The 24715-nt window shown below is 34.6% G+C and overlaps 1 protein-coding gene across 7 annotated transcripts in view; it reads right to left on the reverse strand.

Moving 5' to 3' along the window:
- The window catches only part of Cep112 (centrosomal protein 112), a 472978-nt gene that overhangs the window by 166475 nt on the left and 281788 nt on the right, over positions 1-24715 (reverse strand). For all 7 annotated transcript variants that reach the window (XM_046422633.2, XM_058572199.1, XM_058572198.1 and 4 more), the window contains one exon: positions 10400-10630. In XM_046422633.2, coding sequence (XP_046278589.1) covers positions 10400-10630 — 231 coding nt within the window. The remainder of the gene's footprint in view (positions 1-10399; positions 10631-24715) is intronic.

A 24715-nucleotide genomic window follows, 5' to 3' on the forward strand; every position in this document is an offset into this window, starting at 1 on the left:
AGTGACATATAACAGCATTGAGGCTGGGACATGTTTAAGAGTGAAAATGGTTGGGGAAATGCTAAGTCATATAAGACACTAAGACAACAGGTATAAACTGCGACTTTTCTGGACAAATCAGGATGCACGAGTGTTGAGCTATCAAACCAGTACCATAAATTATGATTTTGTTCTTATTTGTAGTAATTTCATCATGTTAAAAATACTAATATTTTACTCCCCTCGACACCCAGGTGAGAGGGGCCTTCCCCCTCGAGGAGGGAGTGCCCTCTACCCTGGGTGCGGTGGGAGCTCCCCCCGACACCCAGTGACATGGAAAAAGATACAAGTCCAATAAGTCTTATGGCTTTGCTACGAGGATGAGAGGATCAAAAGGCATACACAGTTGTTAACACTAATCTTAAATACATGCACACACCAAAAAACCCCAAACTGACAGGGTGTACTTGCTCATGCACATGCACACACAGCACAAACACCGGCTTCTTTTATTTTCTCCCCACTCTCTGGGTTTAGATATCAACCTCTGAAGATAGCAAATAAACTGCTGTATTTTCAATAACTTCTTAAGTCAAATCAAAATCTTTTGCTGCACTGACATAAGAGATTCTCAATTTTTCTAGGTAGAATTTTTTTTTCACATAATTCAAAAAGAGAAAAACAACAACTTCTGGTCAATGGAAGAATTCCCATTTTTAATGGCTCTACTGGAACATTGGAGAGTTAGAGAATAACAAGGAAGAATCACTCTTATAAATTTTAAATGCTCAATTTATGGTTCATTTATAATTCTACATTTTGTTTTCAAATAATCTTAACATAAAATACACTGACTTTTAATTTTCTCCAAATAAAACATTTTTTTCTAGGCTTGGAAAACTCTGAAGGTAAGTTATTGATTGGACCTTCCAGAAAACTGCTAGAAAACAGAAGTGCTCTCTGACATGCAGCAAAGAGGCAGGGAGAGGATAAACAGAAGACTCTAGGAAGCCAAAAGGCCGTCATCAGGGAGCAGCCTGTCCTCATGTGTCACAGCTGTGACTGCACAGTATATTGTGCTTTGCAACTCCACTCAAGTAAGGGTGAACTTTTGACAATGCAAATGCTCAAGCATAAGTGATGATAAATACCTGCTCTATTTTTTTAAATACATGAACAGCTCAGATATGATTCCAGTTTTGATTTTCACCTTGTGAAACAGGTGACTCACATCAGAACTCAGACAAATTAGGAAGAAGCTGGAGTTGAAATTTGGTTAAAAAAAAACAAACAAACAAAAAAAACCCCCCAAAACACTACCTCTTGTTACATAGAAGATATATAAACTGATATAACTAAAACACCTGAATTGGTTTGATTTGGCATTTTGTGAAAATGGCAACAAAAGTTTTTGCTTTTGTATAAAGCAAGATATAAACCCTTCCATCATTCAAAGACATATTCAAATTCTCAACTTTAATATACACGAACATTAATTTATTGCTCCTAAAATATGTACACATCCTTAGTTTTCCAAGTTGACCTTTTTTTGTATTTTTTCTTTTATAGTCATGTTTAGAGGTGTCACTGCAGTCCATTATACCAGGCTGAAGCTATATAATCTCAGAGAAATACCAACATCAAATTCATCATCATTCATGGGTTACTATAAAAATTATACTGGATGTCATTTGTCAATTGATTTTGTAAATCTTAATATTTAATTTTAAAATTTAAAGATATAAACTTCACTTTTTTTTAGTAAAGAAAAAAGTCAAGGAAAAGATCAAAGTTGGAAGGACAGAACTAAGATTAGAAATCCTTTTTAAGCCAAAATGACAATGTCTCTATAAGTTAATATTAATCCGGTAATTATAAATTTCAAAGGTTTAAGTAGCTTCTATGACCTTAGCTTTTTTGAATAATCATGCCATACGGAGCCTTTCTTAAATTTGAAAAAGATGCTGAACTGTTGCTCAGAATCTTTTAATGACTTCAGGCTGGCGGAATTCCAGCATAATCCTTCAGCTACCACTTAAAATTACAGACCAGGAACCCATACTGGTGAATGCAATGTCAAATTCATAAGCGCCTTTTACTTAGCAGAGTACACTGAAAAAAATGTGTGAGATGTTAATATATATTAAAATATCAAAATGTTAAGCTTAAAGAAACTATAGTGGAGAATTCACAACAGAAAAGATGAATAGATCAGACTCAATAAAAATAAATTTTTTTGTGTCTCAAAAAATTAAAAGGCAACTACCAAAAATACTTGCCACAATGATGATAAGAGCTTTATCATTCTAAATGGAAAAAGAGTTCATGTAAATTTATGAAAAATCATAAGGACACAGAAACTGGCAAAAATAATATGAATAGGTAATCCACAGGCAATGAAATACAAATAGGAAATCTATTATAAATGTTCAATTTCTTGCTCTTAAAATGCAAATTAAAATAACCAATTTCATAAAACAGCAAAAGTTAAGGAAAATATTAATAATACTAAGAATGGGTTGGGTCAAACAGATACTCTATCAGGATAAATACAAATTAGTACAAATTTTCTGAAATGCAATTTGACCCAGTAATTATACAAGGATTTTAACCTAAGAGGGAAAAAATTGGAAATGTTGACAACGAAATTTTTGTACAAAGATACTAATCTCCACATAAAATATATATTTTTTAAAAATATAAATGTTCCAAAATAAAAGAAAAACACAATAAATTATGCTACACCCATAAAATGGAATACCATAAAACAATGATCAGTATATTCTCAATGAATTTCAAATAAAATTTGAATATTCTTAGTGTACGTTTTTAAAAAGCAAGAGAAAGAATTGTTTACTTAGCATGGTCTCAGCCAGCTAAGTGTGGACAGCTATTTTGCATACATGTAATTTATTACCATTAATTATATCTGGGCCATGTTAAGTAATAGGGAGTTTAATACGCATCTCTACTTTCCTTCTGTTCAAGGAAAGGTTATTGTAAAAATAGCTGAAAAGTTTTCTGAAATAATGATAAAATTTAAATGCCAGGGTTTTAATCGATCTTCTGAAAATTACTATCATCACTTAGTAATGTTCTTTAATTTTTCAAAGGTTCATATTTTATGGACTTTATTTCAATTCTGTTTGAGAAGATTTTAAAAGAGAAAAAAAGAAATGCTCCCTTTGCAAATGCCAATCATTTACTCTCTTGGATTCTCTACTTCAAGCATTTTGACCTTGTGGAGCTATTGCACATTTCTTTTAACTCAAGGCCACTGAAGATCTCATCTAGGTCTAAACAGCTGCTGACAGATACCTAGGTAGGAGCTGGACTTAGGAATTCTTTTATAACCTTAACATTGTAAGTGCTACTGAAATAAACCAGGCCAAGAGGGAATGTTACATTTAGATTGTTCATTATTCTGGTGCTATTGACCTCTTCTCTTAGAACCTCAATTTTATACTCAATGACAAAAAAATTAATTTCTAAAACCTTTCATTCTGACTGAATTTTGAACTGCTAGCAAATATTTTGACCCAGATTTATTTAAACATGACAAAACATTCAACTTTTTATAAAAATCTGTGTGAAGAATCAAGTAGTTTCCAGAATGACACAACAGATTAGAAACTAAATTACTGGAATATTAGTGTAAAATCAAACTTTCAGAGTAGAAACTTAAATGTTTATTAATTTTTGTAGGAAAATTAAAACTATATCTAAAAATTATGCTTTTTGTTTAATTTATTAATATGGAGGAAACCACAACACTAAAATAACCCAAATGAATAGCTGATTGACCTTTTTTTTTAAGACAGATGTCACCACGTTGTCCAGGCTGGCTAGAATTTCTGGGCTCCAATGATCTTCCCACCTCAGCCTCCTGGTAGCTGCACTACTACACCAAGCTTACAAACATATGAACACAAACATGCATCTTGCACTACCCAAAGTATTTATGTGTTGAAATCAAATCTGGATAAGTTAATAACATTCCCATCATTCGCATTCCCATTCACAGGGGCTATGCTGAATTTCATAGTTGATCACCCATTTATTCATTCATCTAACAGTTAATGAATGCTGATTTTGTGCAAAGAACCAAGATTGTGAAGCTTTAGAAACTAATATTTCATAAAGCATGTTTTTGACTCAGTCCATTTTGCATTTGGAAATGCTAAACTCCTTTAATTAAGTAAAAACATCTATCAATTGGAAATACAAATAACTCATCATATTAAGAGCTCAGTGCTTGGATTTTTTTTTTTTTTTGCTTTTGTTTTTCTATCTATCTACCTACCTACCTACCTACCTACCTACCTATCTAACTTTAGTCAGCACTTGGATTTCATCATATGGCTTTGGTGGTTGGCAAATTCCTCCAATTCAACAAAAATCAAACTCTTGGCACTAAACTCCAGCCTACTTGCTGCTGTATGCCCTTTCCCCAGACTGTCCCCCTGCCAACACGTCCCTGCATTCTGGCTAACCTCCCCAGTGCTGTCTTCATGTCAACTAAGATTACTAAAATTACTAAGTTCACTCTATCTTCTTGCTTTACTTATATTCTCAGGTCAGCTCAGGAACATTCCATTCTTCCACACTCATACTGTCCCTACTCTCTCTTCTATCTACAGGACAACTCTGATTCCATTTCAGCAGATTCCTTCCCCTCCTCTTCCTTTCAGTGGCATCCTCCCACCTTGCTTAGCCTGGCTGCTTCATTTTATTGAAACTCCACACCTAAGCTGACTACTGTCGTCTATACTAAGACTTTTAGCTCTCAGGGTTGGGGCTGTGGCTCGGTGGCAGAGCGCTTGCCTAGCACGTGTAAGGTACTAGATTGGATCTTCAGCACCACATAAAATAAAGTTATATAAAAAGAATTTTAGATCTAAGGTCTTCTCAAGTCTTGTCACTGAACTTCTCCATACTTTACCCATCCTCTTTTTCCCTCTCCCTAAGCTAAACACAAGCCTCCTGTCGCTCATTCATTTAATATACTTGGGTGATTAACACATACCACATGCCAGGTTTTTAAAGCATTAACAGTACAGAAATGAATAAGATGGACATGCTCATGGAGTGATGTTCTAGTGGGTGGGAGGGAACAGAGAATTAAAAAGCCAACATAAAAAGATTATTTTAGATAGAACTAATAAATGAATTCAGCAAAGTATCAAGATATAAAATCAACACACATTAATCAAAGGCATTTCTGTTCATCAGTGACAAATCCTCTGAAAGAGAAACTAGGAAAATCATTCATCTACAATAGCCTCAAAAAAAAAAAAAAAAAAAAAAGAAAGTACTTGGGAATCAACGAAATAGGTGAAAAACCTTTACAATGAAAACTACAGAACGCTAAAGAAAGAAACTAAAGAAGACCTTAGAAGATAGAAGGATCTACCTTGTTCTTGGATAGGCAGAATTAATAGTCAAAATGACTACACTACCAAAAGTAGTATACAGATTTAATGCAATCCCAATCAAAATCCTACTGGCATTCCTCATAGAAATAGAAAAAGCAATCACGAAATTCATATGGAAAAATAAGAGACCCAGAACAGCCAAAGCAATCCTTAGCAAGAAGAGTGAAGCAGGAGGCATTACTATACCAGATCTTAAACTATACTACAGAGCAACAGTAACAAAAACAGCATGGTACTGGCACCAAAATAGACCTGTAGACCAATGGTATAGAATAGAAGACACAGAGACAAACCCACATAATTATAGTTATCTTATATTAGACAAAGGCACCAAAAACATGCATTGGAAAAAAGATAGCCTCTTCAACAAATGCTGCTAGGAAAACTGGAAATCCATATACAACAAAATGAAATTACACCCCTATGTCTCACCATGCACAAAACTCAACACGAGGTAGATCAAGAATCTAGAAATTAAACCATAGACCCTGCACCTAACAGAAGAAAAAGTAGGCCCAAATCTCCATCGTGTTGGATTAGGCCCCGACTTCCTTAATAAGACTCCTATAGTGCAAGAAATAAAATCAAGAATCAATAAATGGGATGGAGTCAAACTAAAAAGGTTCTTCACAGCAAAAGAAACAATCAACGAGGTGAACAGAAAGCCTACAGAATGATAACAAATTTTTACCACACACACATCAGATACACATCTAGGATATATAAAGAAATCCAAAATCTTAACACCAAAAAAACAAATAACCCAATCAATAAATGGGCCAAGGAACTGAACAGACACTTCTCAGAAGGGGAAATACAATTAATCAACAAATATATGAAAAAATGTTCAACATCTCTAGCAATTAGAGAGATATAAATCAAAACTACTCTAAGAGTTCAATCAGTCAGAATGGCAGCTCTTAAGAATACAAACAACAAGTGTTGGTGAAGATGTGAGGAAAAAGTCACACTCATACATTGCTGATGGAACTGCAAATTGGTGCAGCTGACAGGGAAAGCAGTATGGAAATTCCTTGGAAAACTGCGAATGGAACCACGAGTTGTCCCAGCAATCCCACTCTTCAGTTTATACCCAAAGATCTTAAAAACAGCAAACTACAGGGACACAGCCACATCAATGTTGATAGCAGCACAATTCACAACAGCTAAACTGTGGAACCAATTTAGATGCATTTCACTAGATAAATGGATAAAGAAAATGTGGTATATACACACAGTGGAATATTATTCAGCATTAAAAGAGAATAAAATCATGGAATTTGCAGGTAAATGAATGGAGTTGGAGAATATAATGCTAAGTGAGGTAAACCAATCCCAAAAAACCAAATGCCAAATGTTTTCTTTGATATGAGGATGCTGATCCATAATGGGGGTGGGGGGAATGGGAGGAATGGAGGAACTTTAGATAGGGCAAAGGGGAGTGAGGGGAAGGAAGTAGCCTTAGGGGTAGGAAAGATGGTGGAATGAGATAGACAAACAAATGGTGTGACTCTACTTTATGTACAACCAGAGACATAAAAAACTGTACTCTATGTGTGTACTATGAATTGAAATGATTTTTGCTATCATATATAACCAATTAAAATAAATAAAAATAAATTTAAATTAAAAAAAGACGATTTCAGAAAGTAAGAAGAGATATGAAGACAATAAAACAGTGGGATGAAGTGTGGTATAAGAAGCCAGACTTTAAGATGGGTGCAGTATCACACACTTGTAATCCCAGTGGCTCGGGAGCCTAAGGCAGGAGGATCACAAGTTCAAAGCCAGCCTCAGCAATGGTGAGGCACTAAGCAACTCAGTGAGATCCTGTCTCTAAATAAAACACAAAATAGGGCTGGGTATTGGCTCAGTGATCAAGTGCCCCTGAGTTCAATTCCTGGTACCCCCCACCCCGCCAAAAGAAGCCAGACTTTAGACAGAGAGGTCAGAGAAAGATGTTAAGAAGTATAGCACCATGAGAAAGAGGCCAGCTATAAGAAAATCATAGACGGCTGCAGGCAGAAGATGCAGGTGTAAGAACCTCGAGGCAGGAGACAGTGGGGCAGTTCCAGGAATGAACCCTGCCACATGTCCTGCATGTACCCCTAAAGACAAGGGCTGAGGTCGGTCAGGGCTGTGATTTCGATAGGCCCTCCTCTGGCACACCACTGACTATTCTCCATACCAAAAAGCTCTTCCTCTTCACCAGTCCCTTTTTCCTGTATGCTAAAATGCTTGAGACATAAGCAGACTAAAAACACATTTTCTTTAACTCCTGCTCTTTGGAACTTTAACTTCCTGTTTTTGCGGTTACTGTTGTTTATGGTGCTGGGGATCAAACCCAGGGCCTCATGCATGCTAGGCAAGTGCTCAATCTCTGAGGTACATCCCAGCCAAACTTCCTAATTATAAAATCAAATTTTCACAAACAATGGAGCGTTCACTGGTCTGCACTTCCTCACTCTCCTTTTGTGACCATGTTCTGCCTACACTATCATTTTCAGTGCCCTGTCCAAGATCATCAATGACTTCTCAGTTTCAAGTCCAGTGACCTTTTCTCAACCCTCATCCTTCCTGACTTTCTGTCACATTCTTGACAATCCTCCTTTTCAAATATTCCTTTCCCCTATTTCCATGAAAATATATACTTCTCATATTTCTTTCACCTTGATCACCCTTATGACTGTTTCTTCCCTAAGTTCTCAAATGCAGTTGTTCCCTTAAATTCTTCCATTACAAATGTTCCAATTTTCTTCTTCTTTCCCTCTATTTTCTTCTACCCCTTTCTTTCTTTCTTTAATACTCTCATTACTCCCAAGGCCTCAGCTCACACCCTCTCTATGAGTGAACCCTACAGCTGCTTCCCCCCACCCTCCTGCCTTTTCTTAGGATACACAGAAATGTTCTCTCAGCAGCAAGTGAATGTCACAGCTCTGTGTAGGGTGGCACTTCAAACTGAACCTATTCCTAACTACAGTCATCTTTTCTATCCAAACCAGAAACTTCTCCTGTTTTCAACTAATTAAGAGTTGAAGTTGTACTTGAGTCTAATCAATGCCATCTCCGGGGTGATTCTCCATTCAATTGCCAGAGACACCCCCAAATCTCACATAGCTCTAGCTCCCTCAGGGCCTTTCACCTGGATAGCTCAGTCCCACTCAACCCTTCTACTTCTGTGATACCTGGCCTCACAGAATCATTTCCTAATTATCACCTGAATCTTGACACTTCATCTCAGACAATCTCAGTAGCTTCTCACTGTTCACCCTAGGCAGTTGAAGCCTTATCGTCAGCTGGGCACACTGGTGCATGTCTGTAATTCCAGTGGCTCAGAAGGCTGAGGCAGGAGGATTGCAAGTTCAAAGCCAGACTCAGAAACTTAGTGAGGCCCTAAGCAACTCAGCAAGCCCTGTCTCTAAATGAAATATAAAAAGGGCTGGGATATGGCTCAGTGGTTAAGCACCACTGGATTTAATACCCAGAACCAAAAAAAAAAAAAAAAAACCAAGAGAAAAAAAACCCACAACCAACTTGTCACCATTTTGGGAACTTCCAGTGATCCTTAAACTATCTTTTAGCCTGACCACCCCACTTGGCTTGGCCAGCCTGTAAGCCATACAAATAGTTTTATTCGTTCTTGCTTTGTATTTATTTCCTTTGACCTGAAATGCCTTCTTCTATGTCTATTTGTCTAAATCCTACATATCACTATGTCTAGTTCAAATGACATCTACTTCAATTAATTTCCCCTGATTTCCATAACAGAAAATAATTTTCCCCAGTTTCACTTCTACTTGCATTATAGTTATCTGCATGTGTCTCTCTCTGTGGTCACTACCATTTTATAACACAGTTGGTGAAATCCCTTTCAAGTGTGAGTTGGATCACATCAATTTTTCTGCTCAAAATCCACCAAGCTTCCTCCACTTGCAGTCAAAACAAAGCCTTTCCCATGGCCCATGTCTGACCTGGCCTGGGTCCTGAGATCTTCCTTGGCCTCACCTCCCTTCTCTGAGGTCCTCATTCCCAGTCATACCAGCACCCTAGCTGTTCTCCAAGAAGCCAAGCTCACTCTTCCCTCCTTAGCACCACTTTTCTATTTATTTCTGGGTTCTGATCTGTGCTGCCAAAGGGCAGACTGCTGAAATCTGACTTTCAGTTGAATTAAGACACTGTAGAGCAAACACCTCAGGAACGCAGTCAGGGAGCAATAGTGAGAATGAAGAACTGTACTCTCTGAGGGTTTGACATTATTTGAAGACAAAGAAGAGGTAGAGAAACTGAATAGAATAAGCTGATTCTTAAATTATTTTTTTCAAGTTTCCTAAGATACAGATGCAAATTGTCCAAGGGGCAATTTATAGTTGTATGATTATTAACAATTTACATTTGAGTACCTGGTTAAAATATTTATGTTTTCAGAACATCAAAAGTAAGGACATTTGAGGTTATAGCTTAAATATCAGTCAATCCAAAATACATAAACACTATATAGACATTATTTCACTAACATATAATTCTAAAGAAGCTTTTCTTATTTTTTACTAAAGAATCAACTTGGAAATCACGTTATCATTTGTGTTATAAAAAACTATAAAGTCCAGAAATAATTATCAGACATCTGAGAAAATTTGAAACAGTCTAATCTAGGAAAATTCATTGTTACAGCGCAGGAATCCCTAATCAGCATAATACTTGACAACATTATAATACTGCTGCATTGCACCACATATTCACTTACTAATGAATGTTCTGTATAATCCCGTCCACAAAATTCATGGATAAAGTTAGGAAATTACCTAGATTATTTTAGCTGTGTTTAGAAAAGAAACTGAAACTGCTCCTTAAAGCACTTAAACTGTTTACAAATTTGAAGAGTAAGTCCATGTCTATTACTTTTTAGAGATTAACCATGAGAGTGATGTGAGTGGGTTTAAAGATGGCTTCACCTGTATATTAAAAATTCCAGTGAGGTGTCTCACCTTCTCCAGTGTCATCTCTGTCTCAGCAGCGTGAGTCTTCTTCAGCTCTATCTTCATCTTTTCTGATTCAGCCTTCAGCTTACTGACAACAGTCTCATGGTCCCTCGCAGCCCTTTGCTTTTCCTCCTCACGAAGAAGACCAAGTTCCACCAGCTGCTGTTTACGCTGTGAGTTTACACTGATCAGCTCTTCTCTCAGCTTGTGAACTTGGGCCTCCATGTCCGAAACAACCTTGATTTTAAAAACAGAAAAGAGTCAGGGGATATGAATAGGAAAGTGACAACAGGCCAATATTAAAAAGTTCACCTTTTCTTTTCTTCCTTCCTGCCTACTTCCCTTCCCTTCCCCCATTATTGTATTCTCTCATCCCATGCCATCAACTCCAGCTCAGAGGTAAATACCTCTTGGAACGTTTTACCATAGACTTGTATCCTGAAACAGCATAATGTGTAGTTTTGTTTCTAATATGTATGAAATGAATGTTACTTGTATTTTTCTGATTTGCTTTTCAGATATTCAGTATCATGTTCCTGAAATTTATCCAACATTATCTATTGCATTTTTGTTTTTTATTTCATTATCTGCCTTTGTTTTTTACATTCTTCCTCCTATTTTGCTTGGGTTTATTTTGTATTCCTTCTTTTAAATTCTTATTTAGAATATTTATTTCGGTACCTCAGTGAGTGACATCCCAATCCTTTTTATTTTTTGAGACTAGGCTGGTCTGGAGCTTGTGATCCTCTTACTTCAGCCTCCTGAGTCTTTGGGATTACGAGCACGTGCCACTGCATGGCATCATCATTTACTTTTATCCTTTCTTTTCTAAGACTCTCTCTTTATATTGCTTTAGGACCATCTCTTAGGTTTAGATATATGGCATTTTCATTATCATTTAGTTCAAAACATTTTTTAATTCTCTTTTTATCCTTTGACTGATGTGTCATTTGGCAGCATCTTTCTTAACACCCAAGCATACGGAATATATTCATCTCATTGGGCTGCCATAACAAAGAGCCACAAGCTGGGTATATTATAAGAGGAGAAACTTACTCTCTTGCAATTCTGCAGGTGGAAATCTAAACACTGAGGTGTTGGAAGAGTTACTCCTGGGGAGGGTCTGAAGCAGAACCTGCTCCAGTCTTTTCTTGGTAGCTTCTGGTATTTGCTGGCAGTCTTGGGTTCCTTGGTTTGTAGACACATCATTCCAGTTTCTGCCTCTACCTTCACATGATCTGTTCTCTCTGGAGATTTATTTCCTTCCTTTTAGTCTTACTTGGTTTAGGGTCAAGGAATGTAGTATATCTTGCATTAATTTTTTGAAAATTGTTGAGATTATTTGATGGCAAGCCACAGAATCAATTTTTTAAAAGCTTCACGTGTTATTTCTAGCAAGTGTGTATTCTATCATTTCTGCAGTTGAGTACTATGTTCTACACATGTCCATTGCATCAAACTTCTGTAACTACTGATTTTTTTGTCCACATAATGCACTTTAAAGTGTGCATTAAAATCTCCTAAAATCAGATGAATGTTGATTTCCCCCCAATTTTTAATTTCCCTGGTAGATTTGTCTATTTCTCTTTATATCACCCGAAGTTTCCTTTATATTATTTTGAGGTCATAAAATCCATAGAAATGCTATATCTACTCACTGATTGGATTTTTGTTACCAAATGATTCTCAATTTCTTTTTCTCCAGTACTGATGGTACCTTAAGTCAGTTCTGTCTGTGATAAACAGATTTGAATACTAGCTTTTTTTCCGGGAAGATTATTTGCTTGGTATATTTTTTTTTATCCAATCTTTTCCTCTAAACCTTCTTGCATCCTTAATTTTTAGAGAAAGATATAACAGCATACAGATTTTGAATTTTCTTTTTGAAATGAAAATAATATTTGTCTTTTAAATGGGCATTTAGTCCAATTAGTTTGTATATATTGCATATTTTCCTTTCTTTTTCCTCTTTTTTTGGGGGGTGTCATTTGCTCTTTTGTGCATTTCTTTTTTTCTCCCTAATTAGTGTGATTTTATTCTGAAATTTTTTTCTTCCATCACTTTTCTTCTCCTGTTTAGAAGTCATATTTCAGCCAAAATACCCATGCTTCACTTTTCACATTTTAAAGCTATTTTGCTATCTTCTAAACAATAAAATAAATTCTAAGTTGCATTGTCCACTTCCAGATTCACCTTCAGTAGTTGTTATTTTTATTTCATTTGTTTTTCTCATTCAATATTGCTAATGTCATTATTTTATCCAGTCAGCAGCTGTTTAAATAGACCATTCATTTACTAATGTCTTACTTCATTACTTTGCTTGAACTCTGACTTCTCAACAAACACCACTTTCCTTTGGCCCCCACCTGTGACCTTCAAGTTCTTTCAGGGAGGTTCAGTGGCTAGCACATTGAGCTTTCACATCCTTGGGGGCTGCTGAAAAGCCAGCTGTCCTTCCTCTGAAGGTACATCAACCTGGCTGCCTTTAAGATTTTCTTCTTGTCTTTAGTGTTGGTCAGTTTCTTCATGATTTCTCTAAGGGGAGGCTTGCTATTGCTACTCACTTTGATCAGGACCTGCTAGTCTGCTAAGTCTTTGATAAGTCTTTGATACATACTGTGAAATTCTCCGCTGTGACCCACTCTGTTCCTTCTTTTCTCTACTCCTTATGGAATTCAGTGTCTCTTCCTTCTCACTTTACTGCTTATAACTCATTCAGATGAATGTTGATTTCCCCCCAATTTTTCATTTCCCTTAGTCTCATTTTCACATTGTTCATCTATTGTAGTCCCTTCTATATTCTGTATGTTTTCTTCTGTCTAATCTGCTATCAGATCCATCCAAGTTCTTAATTTTAACTGTTTTTATTTTTACTAGTTTTACTAGTTTGTTTATATATATATATATAAACAAAATATGACTAATTTCTATTTTATGTGCGATATTCCAATATCTCAAGTCTTTGCAGGGCTCTCTCTGCTACTCAAAATTTCTGAAGGCTCTGGTTTATAGCACTTTGTTTTCTTGTTTTGTTTTGTGCTCTTTTAAAAATGTGAGCTCATATTTATTGGAGTTTTATCTAGTGGAATTGAAAGTGGGTTCTTTGTCAATCATGTCCTTCTGACAGACACCTACAGATATCAGCATTTCTGGATAAATTTAAGTTCACAGCCTCAAACTTTTTGGAATATTCTGATACTGTAAATTTTAGGCAGCAAACAAAAGAAAATAAAACACTCAAAACAGAAGTTAAGTTCATGTTCACTCGGTTTAGAAAAGGTCCTCGAGATAAGAGCTTTTTTCAGTACTCTGCTTCTGTTTTCACTCAGTGTTTCTTCTCTGAGTATCCAAGCTAATGTACAGCTCAGGAATATACTTTCAAAAACAATTATATTTAGCATCTTCAGCTATTTTCAAAGGAAAAGTTGATCAGGGAATCTAATCTGCCATTCTACTAGATGAACAGTTAGTTTAGTTTTAAGGGAACGTTTTATCACCACCCATACATTAACTACAAATGCAACATTTTCTGAAACTTAAGGATAACTGTTTCATGTATAAGGTACTTTCAACCAGCACTGTATAAATCAATACTTCTCTGACTAGAAATCAGAAACTCCCAATGTGGAAGAAATAAAAAAGTAACCCTAGGATGCAGATAATAGGAACACAATGCAAAATCATAAGAAATTGCTTTAGTAATCAAAATACCTATAATTATTTTCAATAAAATATGTTCATCTGGTTGTTCATGCTAACAACCTTACCATTTCTACATGATGCATATTAACTGCTAGAATTTTGAGTACTTACATTGCATCAGGCATTTTATGCAGATTTTATTTAATCTTTGCAACAACCCAGTATATAGATATTATTTATATACAGAGTTTTCCTTTATTTTGGATTATGATTATTAGCTTAACTATTGACCCTCCTCATTCTCTGGGCTAGATTGGAAGAGTTATATTAAAGATGGCTGGAAAACACATTTATGTTGGAGGAAGAAAAAGTGCTTGATAATAACAAATCTGAGCTCTAGAGTGTGGTGATGATAGGTATCTCATTTTTATTTGGCATCTCTAAAAATGCTGACTTGAATTACTTGAAATCTATAGGAGGATTTGGTCAATTCATGTAACTGGAACTAGAAGAGATAAGTCTTTTTTAAAATAGAAAATGTTTTGAATGTTTTAAAGCTTGTTTCTCTATTTCATAGATATATTGGTCTCTGTATATTGATACACAGCTATAGACCAATTGTCCTTGAAAATAGAGTCTCTTGCCTGTTGTTTCTTGTTTGATAATGATCCCTTCGAACTCAGTAACTGGGAATAAGAGAGAAGAGATAGTCAATTTAATTAAATTCTGAACAGACAAGAAACCTTCTGGGTGGCAGTGACAGAAGTCGAGTTTTATGAAGCAAAAACACTCTTTCAAAAAAAGCTCAGTAGTCTCAGATGACAAACTAGGATGGGCTGCTGGCTGCTTTCCTCAAAGCAACCTTGGGGAAATGACAGGAAGCATGGGTCTAGATATTAATGGCGATAAGAGCAAGAGTAATAAAAATAACGACAAACTCTGAGAAGCTCCTGGACAGAAAGAAGGCAGTTCTGAACTGGAGAACAAGTTGCATTTGGAAGGAAGAGGCTACAGATGAGAAGAAAACCACAGGAAACTGCTGAAAGAAGGTGAGGGGAAGAAAGTTTCTTTCTGTTCTTGCCTCTCACTTTTGTAGCCATAGGACAATCTAACCTTGGATATTTATCTTATTTACAATTACTCATAATTATATATCAGGTATTTGTGAACCAATTATAATGGTATTTTGCTTTTATAGTATATTACCAAAATCATTTGGCCAAAAGATAAGAATTGCATTTAACCTTTTCTCAAATTGCTCTGCAGACACACCAAATGCATTCACAGTGTGAACAACAGTATGCAGGTGCACCTGTTTCTCTACACCTTGCAGGTTATGCTGCACTTCACTTCATTATTGTGTCTATTGTTACTGCTGATTAGGTATGTGATGGGAACTTGGAGGAAGGCATTTTTAATTGCTAGAAATACTAATATTCACTGACTAATTTCTTCCTCCAACATAAATGTGTTTGTCCAGCCATTTTTAATATAGCCCATTGGCAATTTTCAAATAGAAGGAAAAACCCTGGGGTATGTATTAACTAATTATGAAAGAAATAAAATATTAAATGAAAGAACTTATTTCAATCATCAGCATGTGCTGGCAGACTGATAAAAGTGCCAAGATCTATATGGAATACATATGTTCATTTTTCCTTTATATTACAAATAGCTACCAAGCTTCATCTACATGAATGACTTAAAAAAGCTGAATTACAAAAAAAAAAAAAGTCAAAAAGGTTAGGTCTTTAAGAGACACACTACAAATACAGCTTTTGTCAAGCTAACTTTCAATTACTAGTGAAAAAATGGAGGTCAATTTTTTTAGAAAGTTATTGACTCTCAAAACCACTCTGAATCTTACCTGAAGTATAAGGTTCAAACTTCCTATAGAAGATTATAGATGCCAGGATGACCATCAAACTAACTCCAAGAAAAATTTACAAATACACCTCATGAAAGCAAAATATATCTACGTTGAGGAAATGATGTTCATGGTTAAGAAACATCCATTTGGGTTATTTTTAAAGTTGAAAAATCATTCCAAAGGCATTCTTATAATAAAGAGACATTAATACCTTCCTGACATATGAGGTTAACTTTGTATATTCATAAAAAGTTTACGACCAATTATAAGAAGCTAAATATTTTCCCTAGGTCATTCTTTAATTTAAAATTATGTATACTTTACTTCTTTTGACACATATTTATTGGTCCTTATGATATGGAAGCCATCATGGTATATGACTTTAAGAAAAAAAATTTTCCCTAAAGAATTTTTACTATGATACACAAGCTATGCACACACTTGCTGTAAGAGAAGACAAAGCACCATAAGAATTTGGATGTGGGAAGAGTTACTTTCATTTAGGAAGAATTCTGAAAAACTGAATAAAACTGAAACCATCTGAGATGGACCTTAATAGATAAACTGAGCCATTTGGGAACAGGGATAGATGTAGGACATTTCAGGCAGAAGAAATGAGCAGCACGAAAGAAGCCAGAGAATAAGGAAAATTTTTTTAAAAAAAAGATTTGGTGCAGACATTGAAGGATCTTGAATGTTTGAAATGGATTAGATGCACTCTAGAGAGAATAACAGGAAGGTAAAGAGTAGAATGGTTAGAAATATGTTTTTAGAAGGAGAATGGTAAGCACTAAAAACCTAAATGCAGGTGGAAGGCAAGAGAGAAAAGGAACACTTGTGATTTAGGACACTCACTTAGGCCAGTTTTGCAGATTAGATATTTTTGAGAGGTCCGCATGATATCAAACCACTAGAGTTTGCATGAGATATAATTTTGCTGGTTTTTATTTTTCTGTTCACAGTAAGTAAGAGAAACATGCAAAGTAGGGGAAACACACAGGTAAAATTACATGTCCTAAAAGCAGAACAATGAACAACAGGCGCATCCAAAATGCAAGGCATCTTTGAGGAAAATGTTCGAATCAACATCAAAGCTTCACGAGGAAGGACTATGAAAGCTAAGCATGAAACTCCTGAATTAAACCAGAACTGAAACAGGGCCCAACGTGGTTCCTAATCAAGTGTTACCTACTTTCAACTGAAGCAAACACAATTCCCTCTGAAGAAAGGTTCTTCAGTTTAATGTTTCCAAGTTTCTCATGAAGTAAGATTAAACCAAAAATAAGCACATAATATAAAATTACAAAGTCCAGATAAAAACCACCATGAGTGAGCCAGCAAACAGATTCTCCCTGTCAAGCACTTCAGACATGGTAATGATCAGGAGAAGAGCATAAAATAAACATCTGTAAAATAGTAAAGGAAACAAAGAATGGAATCACAAAATGAGTAAGCCAGAAGAGATGAAGCAAAAATTTTGAGAAAGAACCCAATATAATTCCTCAAAATGAAATTTTTGTATAAAAGAGAGGATGAATGAGTTAAGGCAATTAATTCAAACCCAGAAGTGAGTATTGAAACAGAAGACACAATAATTACTCAGAATGCAAAACAATAACATCAGAAGATAAAAGCTAATAAACAAAATTTTTAAAGCCATGGAAGGTAAAATAAATGATCTAATGTATGTCTAATTAGAGTTTCTGAAGGGGAGGAAAGAGAGTGGAGATAGGAAAGATCTGAAAGATGATATTGAGAATTTTCCAGAAATGAAGAAAAGCAAAAATCCAGAGAAATAAGGAGGATAATATATGATAGGCAGGCTAGGAAGGAAGGGTGGGAGAAAGGGAAAAAAGAAGAAAGAAAAATCCACATCTAAATACTACTCTATAAAACAGCAGTACACAAAAGACAGGTCATCCACTATTTTTATTTGTGTGTCTGGATGATTTCACTTAGCATAAAGTCCTCAGGTTCATCCATGTTGTAGCAAATGGCAAAAAGCTCATTCTTTTTAGGGCCAAATAATATTGTGCTTCAGATGTGCACCATAGTTTATTTATTTATTCATATAGCAATGAATACAGGTCATTTAAATCTCTTGGCTATTGTGAATAAGACTCCGATAAACAGGGGAGTACAGACCTCCTTACAAGGTAGTGACTTCATGTTCTTGGAGTATATTTCTAGAAGAGGCATTATCCAAAGTATAACAAGCCAGCACAGAAAGAAACATACTGCATGGTCTCATTTATATGTGGGATCTAAAAAAGTGAATAAATAAAATACACACAGACAGAGAACAAAACAGTGGTTACCAGGGTCACTAGTTGAGGGTAGGAGAGAATTGGGAGATACAAGTCAGAGAACAAATCAGCAGATATGCAAGACAAATAGGCCTAGAGATCTAATCTACGATATGAGGTAATGAAACTGTACTGTATATGGGATTCATGCTAAATTCAAGTTGCTCTGCCACATACACAGAAAAACAGAAGGGCAACTCTGTTAAGATGATGAGTATGCTAATCTGCTCAGTATAGTAAGCATTTTACTATCTGTATGTATCCTATAACATCATTGTTATGCCTTATAATAATCATACACAATAAAATTCATTTTAAAAAAGAAAGAATGGAAGGAAGGAGCATGGATCAGCTCTCTCAAACGTCACTAACCAACACCTCTTTCCTAAACTTTGATTTCATTCTCCAAGTGATATATTAATATATTTTTATTGTGAAATATTTTATAAAACACAGATAGTTGAAAATCCCTTCTGACCTCTCATCCTATATTTTTTATGGTGTCTCATATTTTTATTGTTAAATTTCAAGATAGATCTTAAGCAATCTGAAGGGAAAAAATCACTATCAATCTCATAATAAAGCTTACATGAAAAGGCAATAAAACCCTGGAATCACCAATATGATACTGAAGAAAGGAAGGAAACTAGAGGATTCAAACTACTTGATTTTAAGACTTACTATAAAGCTACATAATCAAGACAGGGCATGATAGTATTGGCAAAGGAACAGACACAGAGACTGATGAAACCAAAGAGAGAGCCCAGAAATAGACCCACATCTATACAGTCCACAGATAACTCTGACAGAGAAACAAAGGCAATTCAATGGAAAAAGATAGATTTTCAACAAATGGTGCTAGAACAATTAAATATCGAAAGCAAAGCAAACAAATGAACAAACTCAGACACAATCCTTGCATCTCTCTCAGAGTTAATTATCAAAAGGTAGATCATAGCCCTAAATATGAAACATAAAACTAAGGGCTGAGGATAGAGCTCACTGGTAGAGCACTTGCCTAGAATGCACAAGGCTCTAGATTCCATCCCCCAAACCACAAAAAAATAAATGAAATGACTTAAAAAATTAAAACTTAGAGAAAAAAAACCAGGAGGCAATGTAGTGAACCTTTAAATACAACACCAGCATAATTTATGAAGTAAAATATTGATAAATTGGACAATATTAAAAATTTAAAAAGTTCTGCTCTGTGAAAGACATGTTCAGAGAATGAAAAGATAACTCACAGATTGGGAGAAAATATCTGCAAAACACAGAGGTGACATGGGACTTGTATCCATAATATACAACAAATTTAATTAAAAAAGGACAAATTCACAATATAGTAGGAAATTCTATCATGCATATTTATCTATATATATATATATATATATATATATAAAATGCAAGAATAAACACATTGCAAGAAATTGGTGATACCACAGAGGCATTTTATGACAACACTGTGATTAAAGTTAGGAATCAATGACTAAATAACAGTGAAAGCAAAAATGATTCCCCATATAATATGAAATTAAAAATACCCATGGTATGATATGAATTTCAAGAAGTTAGAACTAACCTCTGGAAGTAGACAGAAGGCCCTTTTTACATTGGTACCATTTTAAATAGAAGTGAGGGGGTATGTGGTGATAAGTCGGGAGTGAGTGAAAGACACTTTACATATTTTTGATCAAAGTCAACACATTTCTTAATTAAAAGTAAATGTATAACATTTAAATATCTGTAAATGATTGATAATAAAAACATCACTTCTCAAATCTTGAAGGATGAAACTAAAACCAGAGAAATGTATAGCCTTAACATTTTATTTTTAAAAGACAAATTATCAATGACATAGGTAACCAGTAAAGAAATTACTGGTAAGCTAGTGGATTTCTGAAAAACTAGTGGAGGAAACGAAAAAGGTGGTACAAATAATACTAGAGATGAAAATAAAGGTATGATAGTGTTATCTATAAAACAGGTATCAATAACCAATATTAAAATTAAAAAGAACATACTACAAATTCATCAAAGATTAAAAACCAAGATAATACCATAAAACATTATGACAATAATTGGAGGAATCAGGTAAAATGCACAAATTTCTTCATACTAGATGCCATTCTGACTACAGTGAGATGATAGAGTAGTTTTGATTTGTATTTCTCTAATTGCTAAAGATGATGAGCATTTTTTTTTTCATATATTTGTTGATTGATTGTATATCCTCTTCTGAGTAGTGTCTGTTCAGGTCCTTGGCCCATTTGTTGATTGGGTTATTTGATTTTTGGTGCTTAGCTTTTTGAGTTCTTTATATGCCCTAGAGATTAGTGTTCTATCTGATGTGTGAGGGGTAAAGATTTGCTCCCAGGATGTAGGCTCTCTGTTTACCTCACAGATTGTTTCTTTTGCTGAGAAAAAACTTTTTAGTTTGATTCTATCCCATTTATTGATTCTTGGTTTTAATTCTTGCACTATAGGAGGAGGCCCTAATCTTCACCATGTGGGATTAGGCCCCAACCTCCATAGTAAGCTGGGGCCTAATCCCACATGATGAAGATTAGGGCCTCTTTTTTCTTCTATTAGATGCAGAGTCTCTGGTTTAATTCCTTGATCCATTTTGAATTAAGTTTTGTGCATGGTGAGAGATACAGGTTTAATTTCATTTTGTTGCATATGGATTTCCAGTTTTCCAAGCACCATTTGTTGAAGAGGCTATCTTTCCTCTAGTGCATGTTTTTGGTACCTTTGTCTAATATGAGATAATTGTAATTTTGTGAGTTAGTTTCTATGTCCTCTATTCTGTACCATTGGTTTACCAGTCTGTTCTGGTGCCAATACCATGCTGTTTTTGTTACTATTGTTCTGTAGTATAGTTTAAGGTCTAGTATAGCGATGCCACCTGCTTCGCTCTTCCTGCTAAGGTTTATTTTAGCTATTCTGGGTCTCTTATTTTTCCAGATGAACTTCATAAAAGAAGTGTTGGCAAGATGTGGGGAAAAAGGTACACTCGTATATTGCTGGTGGGACTGCAAATTGGTGTGGCCAATATGGAAAGCAGTATGGAGAGTCCTTGGAAATCTAGGAATGGAACCACCATTTGACCCAGCTATCCCTCTCTTTGGCCTATACCCAAAGGATTTTAAAACAGCATACTACAGGGACATAGCCACATCAATGTTTATAGAAGCACAATTCACAATAGCTAAACTGTGGAGCCAACCTAGATGCCCATCAATGGATGAATGGATTAAAAAATGAATACACAATGGAATATTACTCAGCAATAAAAGAGAATAAAATCATGGCATTTGCAGGTAAATGGATGGTGTTGGAGAAGATAATGCTAAGTGAAGTTAGCCAATCCCCAAAAAACAAATGCCAAATGTTTTCTCTGATATAAGGAGGCTGACTCATAGTGGGGTAGGGAGGGGGAGCATGGGAGGAATAGATGAATTCTAGATAGGGAAGAGGGGAGGAAGGGAAAGGGAGGGGTCAGGGGATTAGCAAGGATGTGGAATGTGATGGACATCATTATCCAAAGTATATGTATGAAGACATGAATTGGGTGTCAATCTACTTTACATACAAACAGAGATATGAAAAATTGTGGTATATGTGTGTAATAAGAATTGTAATGCAAAAAAAAAAACCAAAGTACATGTATAAAGACATGTATTGGCTTGAACATACTATATACAAAGATATGAAAAATTATGCTCTATATGTGTAATAAGAATTGTAATGCATTCCACTGTCATGTATTTAAAAAAACAAACTCAATAATAAATAAATGCACAAATTTCAAGCAATACATATAATATAAAGAATAGAAAGCTAAACAATCTTATCAAAGAAATACGATAGTTAAAAATCTGCCAATAAAGAAAATACTGAGTTCATATAGTTTTACAGGTAATTTCTAAAACAGTTTCCAAGGGATAGATCATTTAGATATTTACAAATGCACTCAGAACATAGAAACAGAAACAGAAAAATACTAATTTTCATGTCAGTATAACATTGATACCAAAAGATGACAGGGACAGGAAAAGAATAAGTTTCCAGGCCAACACACTTATTAATACAGGCATAAAAATCTTAAATTACTGAAAACCAACTCTACCAATGTACAAATAAAATATACAATAACCAAGTTGTAGATAATGTATGGACAGTTTAACACATGAAAATTTATAAATGCCACTAAAAATTTAAATGAAAAGGAAAAATTCTTGAACTATAAAAATTTACCAAGACTATATAAAAAAATCTGGAAAACGTGAATCATTCTATAACCATTAGAAAAATTGAAATAGTAGTCAAAAAATCTTTTCAGAAATTAAATATCAAGCCCAGATGGCTCTACTGGCCAGTTCCAATAAATATTTAAGAAACAAATAATAGAAAAAGATGCATGATTCAGCAACTTGATTTATAAGGATAGCACAGCATCTATGAGAAACATGTCAAGGAGAGTCCAAAGGGGAAAAAAAATTTCAGGTCAATTTCTCAACAACTAATGCCAATGATAATACATTATTAAAAAAACAGGATAGAACACATCTACTTCATTAATGTATTAGAATAAAAAACATTATTATCATCTTGATACACAGAAAACTATTTGATAAAATTCACTGATATTTCCGTATGTTCATTATATTTCAATAAAATGTTACTTTTAAAAAATAAAAAATTCAATGACAAATTCATTGAATTTGACAAATTCATTAAATAGAATAGAAAGGAACATTCTTACCTAGATCAAACATGTTTGCTAAAAACTCAGCAAATTACATTTCTCCTTTATTGTGAAGTTTTAAAATATGCTTTTTAAAATCAGGAAGAAGAAAAGAATGTCCATTACCATTGCTTATATATTCACAAGCACCCAACAAGAATGAAAAGAAAATGAGGGATGGTGGCACAGTAGTAGAGTTCTTGCCTAGCAAGAGCGGAGCTCTGGGTTCCATCCCCAGCACCACAGAAGAAAACAAAGCAAGTGAAAGAATACTAAGCTATCTTTAGATACAGATGTTATGATCATCTATACAGAAGATGCAAAACCAATGTAAACAAATTAAAAGAAATAAGTTTAGAAAGACACCTAAATAAAAGATCAATATTTAGTAGGGCACAATGGCACATGCCTGTAATCCCAGCGCTCGGGAGGCTGGGGCAAGAGGCTCAAGAGTTCAAAGCCAGTCTCAGGAAAAGTGAGGTGCTAAGTAACTCAGTGAGACCCTCTCTCTAAATAAAATAGAAAAAAAGGTTTGTGGTTGAGTGCCCCTGAATACAATTTCTGGTAACAACCCCCCCCCCCCCAAAAAAAAGATCAAGGCTTATCAATTGCAATTTTTATACATCAACAAAAATTATAAAACACCATTTATGACTATGGTAACAAATAAAAGATTCTCAAAAAAAGATTATCAAAAGGTGTACAAAACTAAAAGGAAAAAATATAAGCCCTTTAGAAAGCCATTAAAGAAGACCTACATAACAGAGAGATCATAGTGATGGAAAGTCTATTAGTTATTCCAGATTGAATTATAGCATCAATAGAAATTAGATTATGATTTAAAGTTTTCAAGAAATTGACAAGGCGAGTGTAATGTACAGAGATGAACGTACTTCCATGACACCCATAAAGGAGAAAAACTAGTTTAACATTCCCTATCAGGTATATGGAACTAACACAATATGTAACAATTTTTCTATGGTTTAAAAACAAGCAAAAAATTGTAAAAAAAATTGTGTTCATAGAACATACATATGATGAAGCTAGCGTAAAAAATGTTTTAAGTAACTATCAACACACAATGAAAGTTAATGGCACCTGGGTGTGGGGAAGCAGGGCGGTTAATAACAGGAGACTACACAGGAGAGCAACATTTCAACAGTGTTCTAACTCTTGTGTGGTCTACTCAGGATGCTCATTTTATTATGTGCTAGAACTTAAATATTAAGTTATGACATACATTCTTGTATGGATCATATAAAATTTTAAAAAGACGATGCAGAGGTTTAAAACCCAGGTAACAAAAAAGAATGTTTCTAATAAAAAAAATCATGTTTAAAATGTCAACACAATAATTATTTTTAATAATTACTTTAATAGACTTCCTTTTACTTTAGTATAGGGATGCAAACACCCTAAGATAATTTTTCTTTTTGTTGAGAATATTTTACAGAGAACCCTCAATACCAATTATGTCTTTGAATATCACACTGCTTCATCACTTTACTTTTTGTTTGCATGTAATAAAGTTAATTTAAAACAATATATTTTCTTTAGAATGACATATGAATAATTCCAGTATACATTTTAATTACTTATGGTTAATATCGATACCACCAAATTTATTATTATATATATAAAACCGATCAAAATGAGTACCATATTTTCATTATATTGGACATAAATAAATAAATATGTATTTGGATTTAAGCTTACAAATTCAAAGATAATTCATTATTTTAATTTATTGTCTT

Source organism: Marmota monax, unplaced genomic scaffold (genome assembly GCF_021218885.2).
Source record: "Marmota monax isolate L192 unplaced genomic scaffold, Marmota_monax_Labrador192_F-V1.1 WCK01_AAM20220418_F8-fsc00173, whole genome shotgun sequence".
In the NCBI taxonomy this organism is placed as follows: domain Eukaryota; kingdom Metazoa; phylum Chordata; class Mammalia; order Rodentia; family Sciuridae; genus Marmota; species Marmota monax.